Raw genomic sequence first — 8,755 nt, 5'->3', positions numbered from 1 at the left:
AAAAAAAAATGTGCTTTGAGGAGTTTCTGCATTAAAATACTCTGTTTTTCAAAAATCTGATTTTTTCATACTTTCGATAGATCGAACCTATTTTTTGATCAATCGAAATTGCGATTAAAATTTTAGGTTTGAGTCTGCCTGACTCGATTGATGTTCGATCAATTCTCGATCGATCGAAACTGAAAAATTTTCAGTTTCTATGTTTTTGACCAAAAATTTTTTCATGCATCATTTGTGTTTAGGATTCATATGCATTGCATTGATTTCTGTATCCATCTTGCAGTTTTGCAGTCATATCTCTCATTGTTTTCACACATAACATGCATACACTTTGCTAAATTGGGTACTCAACTTGATTGATTAATTTTTGAGTTTTGTACATTCTAGTTCTTATGTGTGAACTGCAGAAATTTTTTTCTTAAGAGATATGATGGATAATCAATGTGCAAATATTTTTCTTTACTCATACAACTGTTTATGGGTCACATAATGCCATGTTTGCATTTTATTGAAAGAGAGAATTTTTTTTTTCTTCATGTGTATCCTCACCTTAATTTTTAACTTTGATTTGTGTGTCTTTCCCTCACCCCCCCCCCTCTCTCTTTTATTTTTCCCCATACTGTTTTTCCCAAAACTTATTTTGTTTTTCCTATCTAATACTATATATAATAACAGAAGCTTTTACGAGGTGCTGACACATAAGTCAAAAAGACCCCCTTAAAATGCTGACACGCGTTGAGTAAATTTTTTAAAATCTCGCTCAGTGCGTGGGAGAGGCTCACTTTCAGACATCCACCCACTTATCCAAAAGAAAAAAAAAAGAAAGAGAAAAAAAAAGAAAGAGAAAACGCAAGAAGACACCAGCCGCTCATCCGCAAAAACAAAAAACAAAAACGCAACCCCTAAAACCCAAAACATATTTCCCGATCAAAATTCGGACTTCCTCAAACTTGCGATTCTTCGTTGCACCTCCATATAAACACAGATCGGATACTTTATTTTCGCTTCCTCTTCAATTTTCTTAACACCGATGCTTGCGATCCAGAGATAAAGAAGGAGAAAAAATAAACCTTGTGATGCAGAGATGAGAAGGAGACAGACATTGAGAGAACTACCACCGGTAAGTTTTTCTATTTTCCATTCTTTTTTAGATCTGGGTATGGGTATGAAATATGAATTAGTTTTGAGAAATTTGGTTGGATTGATTTTTAATTAGGTATTTGGGTTACATTTGGTTTTGATTTGATTTTTTTGAAATTTCGGGTTATATATGATTTAGGATTGGAGAGGGCAAAAACAGAGAAATAAGAGAGAAGGAGAGAGTACTCCGTTCCCATTTATTTTTTTAATTTCTTGGGTTTTGTTTTGTCGATTATTGTTTTTTTGGTTAGAATTTTGTTCCTGTTTGGCAGTTTTTTTTTTCCTTCGTTTGCCACTGAAATTAATTTCTGAATTGTTTTTTTTTCTTTTTCTTTTGTTTCTCCCTCCAGTTGCAGAATACCGTTTCCCTGTGCCAGATAAAGACATTGGGACTTTTGCAATAAGAGAATTAAAAGGTACAGTTATATTTTAATTTCTTTGGTTCTTGCTAGAATTAAAATCCTTAATGAATGCAAATACTGAAGTGTTTCTCTTTACATTTGAACTGACATGACTCAATTTGGATTGTGACTTATCATGTTTAAATAAGAAAAAATAAATTTTGAATTATAACATAATTAATATTTGCATTCATTGTTACTATTTGTCTTTTACAATATGTTTGTTTGATGTTTTTGAGTTACTTTCAAATTCTTGAGTGAATATTTGTGGTCCATTGGTATGTTGTTGAGACCCAATAGTTGTGTTTTTAAAGCAAGATGAATTGAATAACACAATCCAAAAAAATTTAGAAGAGTCATGAAGTTGGTACTAAAGACATAGAAAAAAGGAAAATCAAAATGTTACATTCTGATGTGTTTTCTATTTTTACTGATCGTGTATTTCCCTGTAGCCGTTTTTTAAATTTTGGTTTGTGTTGTCTTTCATTCCACTTTTATGTGTTGAGATTTCCATTTGAGGGTTTTGATTTTTATATTTGGATTTCTATTGCTTTGGTTTCTCTAGGTCACATTTGTATGTACAATTTATCTTTTTAATAAAAGCTTATAGAAATTGCAATTGGTAAATCAATTTCGCAAACACATTTACATCTTTGATTAGTTTTGGTGATAATATGTTTTTTATTTCAACGATTGCCTTTTAAAAATATTGTTTGCTAATTTGTGGGTTGACAAAATAGAACTTGAATGGTTTTTTTTACAGAGTTGGTCTAAAATTTCCCACGGCCAAGGTGGGATGCAAAATTGGGTGTGGATACATAGCTTGAGGTCATTCGCAGCGAAAACTCCTAACTATGCCTTGGAATTTTTTTAAGAGCATGCTCTGTAAGTACTTTTATTCTGTTTTGAGATGATTAAAGCTTTATCATAATTATCTCATTGGAATTTTGGCATAGTTAAAAAAGGGGTTAGCAAGGTATATAAATGTGCACATGCATGAATATTTGTATGTATCAGTCTTGAAAATTTGTAGTAAAGAATTATTTTCTTCAACTATAAGATTTAAAAAAAATCTATTGATTTTTTAGCCAATCTGATTATTTTGGTTTTATTCTTCTATTTCTTTTTGGAAGGCATAACAAATTGAAGATATACTATATGATAGTAGGTCTAAAACAAAACTAAAAAATTAAACCAAAATCAAAGTAGAATTTTTATTCATATATATATATATATATATAAATATATTGTTCTGCTTTCAAAGTTGGCTATATTAATAATGTCTATCATGTGTTGGATGGAATTCATGATATATGTAATGGTTAGTGGAACTCATTTGCTGTTTCATATAATAGGTCTTGATGCCTACAACCTCCCATTAAAGATTATGCCACTTTTTTTTAGTGTTTTGAAGTGCATTGTTTTCCCATAACATTGTACTGTAACAAGAATAACTCAAGATGTTGGTTATTGTGTCTTTTATATCACAGAGGTGTAACAATGTATATTTTTTTATTTGTAAGCAGTCAATTTATGTATTTGCAAGCAAATTTAGTAAGGACAAGTGAAATGATTTGTTGGTGGTAATGTAGTTGAGAAGATTTTGGATTCATAAATCAACCTTTTTTTTTTTAAAATGTGAGCTAATGTAATTTTTTTTTATTCAAGGTTTTCTTATAGATTGTTCAATATACATTTGGCAGTCAAACATATTCATTTCGAATTGAATAAATTTTTTATTTTAGTTTTTTTTAATAATTGAAATTTAGTTTGCTTTTGGACAAATTCTATCAGTTCATCAGCAATAAAATAGTGTAGAAAACTGGGGTACAATGCACAATAAAATTCAGGAGCTGCCGGAGTGGGTGCCGTTATATGAAATTCAGCGTTTCTTCCAATGACTGCTATGCAAAAAAAAAAAAAAAAAGAAAAAAAAAAGGACAATTTTAAAATCCTCTAGAAGTTGAACTGGTAGCTGTTTTGTGTTGCTAGAATTTCGCTCATGAAGAACAGAAAAAATGCTTATATTTTAGAAGGTTATTCAGGTATTGTTGCTTTGGTGTATGAATGAAAATAATTAATTATTGACGGAGTTTTGATTTTTTTTAACATATTCTAGAGTATTTAATAAAAACCCAATTTTTGGATATGTAAATTCAAGTGCTATTTGAGAAGAGTAGAAAGTAGTTTGTACCACTTGAGAAGTTTTTTTTTTAATGATGTTTGTGCAGAAATGGAAGTGTTTTTCTTTCAGAGTTCTTTTTGGTAAGTAATTAAAGCAGACTTAATAGTCTATGTAAAGTGAAGGAAATGTCTATACTTGGTGAAAATAAGAAATCTTACCTCTATTCTCTGATAGTCTAATGTAAAAAGTTAAGAAAACAGAAAATATCCAAATTGCTTGATGTGTTTAAATTTTTTCATGATGAGATTTTAGATGCAATTCCTCTAGCATGTATATGCTTCAACTTTGGACATCGGTTTAGTATAATTTTCTAAAGAACCAATTGAATTACAACTTATCAAAAAATAAAACATTTGAATTACAAAAACTATGTGCTTTTAATTATTTAAAAAAAAAAAAAAAATCTCTTGACACTATAATGCTTATGACCATTACACGCTTGAAACTTCCATAGTGGAAATTTGTTGGCTAGGATTGTAAGATGCATTCTTAGAATTCAGACTACAAAAGGTTGAGCAAGGTGTAACTTGGCAGAGAAAAAATATGAATTTATTTTTCTTTTCCAATTTTGTTTTAGGTTCTTTGTTCTTTTATGGTTTTCAACTTTTCACAGATTTAATTTAGATGTTGTTTGTATATTAAAAATTGCAATTGTTAACCATGTTTGATGCTTTATTTATTTATTTATATCTATTTAAGACTAGAACATCAATCTTTGGCATCTACATCCCAATTTGGATTTCCCTAGCAGGTGTAAGTCATTATGATGCTTAGTGGTAAGGCTATAAAAGATCTTATAATACTTATAGGTACATCAAAGTTCTTTTTTATTTTAGTTATGCTTTCTCTTATCAATCACCTACTTTCTACCAATAGAAAGTAAAATATTGTTTCTTTGTATTTATACATTGGAATTTTACCATACATTATTATTGAATATGTTCTCCTTACATGTAGCTCAAAAGGTTGTTTTAGTTTCTATTATTTCAAATGTTACATTTAAATAGGTCTTCATTATGCTATTGCCTCCAATTGGACAACAATCACCCATTTAGCACATTAAAGAATCCATTTTGTTCCTATTGTGAATACCTTTGTAGTTGGCATGTTCAAGATGGACTACATTTGAGGGGGTTCTACATATGTGCTATAGTTTTTGCAGTTGACTGATGATGACTCAATTCATCCAAGTGAAACAGAGTTGGCATTTATAGTACATCAGGGCTAGCTAGAATATGGCTTTGCTCACTAGATGATTTTTTGGTTAACAAGTACTTAGACTTTATTTTTTGCTATCGGGAATTTTGGACTTTTGACATTGTTATTGAACCTGACTCTTCATCGCACAATTGTAATTTTTGATTTTTGAATTGTTTGGCGTTATTAAAACAAAGCCTTTAATAAACATATTAATTGTTGTATTTTATTGTATTGTTATGTCAATTTGATGGTATTTTAAATGTGTAAAATGTTCCCCGCGCATTGCGCGGGTTAAATGCTAGTTTTTATAGAGGGAGAAGCTTGTTTTTAACCTTTGTTGTTCATAGGGGGAGGTGTCTCTATTTTCTATAGAGTTGATTTGTTTTGTGTTTCCTTCTCTTGATTGTCTATTTTCTCTTGACCTTTGTTACTCTTTGTTTGAGTTATATTTGTCAATTCGTGACAAAAAGGGTGAGATTTAGATAAAATGATGGGAATATGTGTGGAAAATACAAGAATGTTCTGATTAGGGGGAGTTAACATTGTTTTTGAAGTATCTAACTTAGGGGGAGAGTTAGTTTACATATTTGTTGATTTACTATTTTTCTGTCACACATGCGTTTATGCGTTTTGTTTGAGTGTTTCAGGAATATACAGGTTGATTCAATTGAGCTGCTGTCTACACTTGCAACTGATGGGTAGTAGTTGGGATTGAATTTGTGTAATGAGCAGTATTTTTGTAAAGGGCTTTTACTTGTAAACTTTGAGCTTTTAATTTATGTTTTTTCACGGATTGTCAAAGGGAGAGTTTGTTAGGTTCTAAAGATTTAGGAATTTATGTATTTAGAACTCTAATGTGTATTGTTGGCAAACCATGATCAAAACAGATTGTTAGTCTTGTTTAAACTTGCTCAAAGTGTGGGCGTTTTATGTAAAGTAGGAATCGAGTGGCTGCAAAAGTATTAGTGACTTTCGGCCTAGCTTGATCAATCGAAAATTAGACTCGATCGATCGAATCTCGGGCAGAATGTTTTTTCTGCAGAATTTCCAACTCAGCCCAAGCCCATTAAGGATTAGGGTTTCAGATCTACTTCTCCCACTATATAAAGGAAATCCTAAGCCACGTTTTTAAGAGCTTTTAGAGAGAGAGAAGAGAGTGCCTTTTTTGTATCTCGAGTTTTGTACCCAAACCTCTCTAAGTCTTTGTTGCTCATATTTGCGGTTTATGTGAATCTCTTGTGAGATTTAGAGGAGCTTTCCTTCACATAAACTTAGGGTTTTTAAGGTAGAGATATTATCTACATCTTGATGATCAACAAGGTTCTTGCTATTGGAGCTTAAAGAAAAACAAGCGGAGGTGCTTGTATCTTGATTGGAGAATACAAGAAAGAAGGAGTCCGTGGATTTGGAGCTTGCACGTGGTCATGTTAGTAAGTTCTACTGGTGGGTAGCATTAAGAAGTTAAACGAGGAGCTTGTAAGTCTTTTTGTATGAACTTCGATTCTTTCAAGATAGTGGATTCAGGTTTACCTTGAGGATAGCTAGGTCAAATCCTCACCAGGTTTTTACCGTGTGGTTTCCTAGATCATCATATCGTTGTGTTCTTTATATTTCCGCTGTTTTGCATGATATGATATATTTGTGTTAACCTAGATTTGTTTAATTTTGAATAAGTAATCACTTGACTAATTAACTAGGTTAATCTAATTGTGTTTTAAGGGGTCTAAATTTCTAACAGAGACATTTCCCTAATTAGTTTGAGAAAGGGGGTATAAAGTTATTTAATTTGCCCGAAAAGGGCAAAAGCCCATTTTGTCCCAAATTTTGTCTAAAATTTAATTATGTTGGGCCATAAAAAAAAATTAAGGTAGTCATAGAGCTTTTTTTAAGGATAAAAAAAAAATCATAATTTTTTAAAATTTATAAGTAATAATTATTATTATTTTTTTCTGGTCACTCTTTGCAAAGCTTCCCTTGATTTTTCGAGAATGATAATATCATCATGGAAACAAGATGGCTTGCACATTTTCTAGCTAGAAAAGACTGCGAAGTAAATGATTGTATTGTTTTGTTTGGATGGAAGACATTCCTCCTGACTTAAACTCTGTACTTCTCCAAGATCGATCTTGTATGATTTTTTTGCCGTTTTTAATGAAAATCTGATTACCTTCTTCCCAAAAAATAATCAAAGAAGAAGAAAACGTCTTGTAGATAGCTACGTACATCTACGATCCACTTACTAATTTGGAATTTAAGGACACTATTTGGATGATTAATCCTACCCACATATTGATACAACTGTGTACGGGCTAGGCCTTGACAACATTCATGGCCGGATTCAAATGCAACATTAACCATTTTATTCCATTAGAATAAAGTAAAGGACCATTTTGGACTTTGAAGTTAAGAATTAGTTCTTGGATGACTAGTTTTGTTCGCTTAAACAACTATATTACTGGGTCTCTACAAATTTACAAAATCTTATTGGATGTGATATCTAAGTCAATTGAAATTAATTTGCTTCACATAATTGGCACTCCCAACTCAAAACCTAATCCCTTTTATTTGGGTCAAGCTCAATGAAACTTTCAGAACTAATTAATTGTTACAACTTACAATAATATTTCATAAAGAATTTAGGACGATCCCCGTTGCAATTAGAGGAAAAAGAATTTGCAAAGTCTGGTTGATAATTGAGAGTTGAGGAAAATCATCAATCTCAAACGAAGTTGTAGATATATTTTGTAATGAGCTGATTGACAATTATCTTGTAAGCATTTTCTGTAGGATGATAACTGTCAAAAAACACGTACTTAGAGTCATCGGTACAAGTGTGATGGTCTAATTGGTTGCACAGTATTGCTACCTCTACAGTTCCAGTGCCACAACACCCTTTATTTGCAATCTCAAAGCCTGAATTTTACAAAATACCAAATATTAGATATCCTAAATAAGATAAAATTAGAAATTTAAAATAAAAAACATTGAAAAAAACTGTTTAAAATTATAAAGGAGAAAGGTATTAATGTACCATATTTCTTTGGATTTGTTACGAGATCAAGTATGGGGTTGTAGACATCAATATAGACCACCTTTGCATTAGGCAAACTGTTGTTAAGGTAACCCAACTCCCTAGAAAGTTTATCATTGAACACTTGTGATGCTTGATTGGGCTGCTTTGCACACTCAGTTTCTGAACCTCCAACCAAAAATCGCTGTGATGGCACACATCCTAGTGGTGGTGCACTGAAAACACCAATCCTTCGTGCCCCCAGTCCATACAGTTCCTTAATTTTTTATATATATAAATAAAACAACATCATTTATTCCACCTTGGTACCACTATATTACATATATAGGTGTTAATTGTCATTAAGGTAAGAATAAAAGTTAACTTGCAATAATTATCATGTATATTTGATACATGTATTCTCATTTTTACTGTGTGTGGTTGTGAAAGCAAAAATTATAATATCAAACGCATGAAATACCTTTTCGTTAACTTGGGCCTATGTCACTAGTGAACTTGGATATCACCAATTATAAGGGGGAAATATAAGAAAATAAGATGAAGTTACCTTGATGAAATTAGAAGCTGAATTGAGTAAAAGATCAGCATAAGATGAAATATCGTATTCGGCTTTCCTTATTCCAGTAAGAAAATAGGTATTGGCAATGTCATTGCTGCTTGCCACCACAAAAACTACACTTTTGGCTAATATGAAGTTTGTTCTTTCTTCTCCAACAATTCCTTTCAACTTCCCTATGTATTGCTTGAAATCTTGTAATTGCTCAGATAGTGGTATGACTGACTATATGTATTCAAAAA

At 31.4% G+C, this 8,755-nt stretch overlaps 1 protein-coding gene and 1 long non-coding RNA gene across 2 annotated transcripts in view; one reads left to right on the top strand and one right to left on the bottom strand.

Annotated features, from left to right (window-relative positions):
• Positions 1–819: 819 nt before the first annotated feature.
• Positions 820–3,167, top strand: LOC136066676 (uncharacterized). The gene is made up of 3 exons (XR_010628174.1): positions 820–1,120; positions 1,491–1,556; positions 2,305–3,167. It is a non-coding gene; the product is annotated as an uncharacterized LOC136066676 (long non-coding RNA).
• Positions 3,168–7,470: 4,303 nt separating this feature from the next.
• Positions 7,471–8,755, bottom strand: part of LOC112010982 (GDSL esterase/lipase EXL3-like) — a 7,480-nt gene continuing 6,195 nt past the window's right edge. Inside the window, exons 2-4 of the mRNA XM_065771405.1 lie at positions 8,505–8,738; positions 7,958–8,213; positions 7,471–7,839 (exon numbers count right to left, since the gene is read on the bottom strand). Coding sequence (XP_065627477.1) covers positions 7,646–7,839; positions 7,958–8,213; positions 8,505–8,738 — 684 coding nt within the window. The 3' untranslated portion in view covers positions 7,471–7,645. The remainder of the gene's footprint in view (positions 7,840–7,957; positions 8,214–8,504; positions 8,739–8,755) is intronic.

Source organism: Quercus suber, unplaced genomic scaffold, assembly GCF_002906115.3.
Source record: "Quercus suber isolate HL8 unplaced genomic scaffold, Cork oak 2.0 scaffold_43, whole genome shotgun sequence".
Lineage (NCBI taxonomy): Eukaryota > Viridiplantae > Streptophyta > Magnoliopsida > Fagales > Fagaceae > Quercus > Quercus suber.
This window is presented reverse-complemented; position numbering and strand designations above follow the sequence as displayed.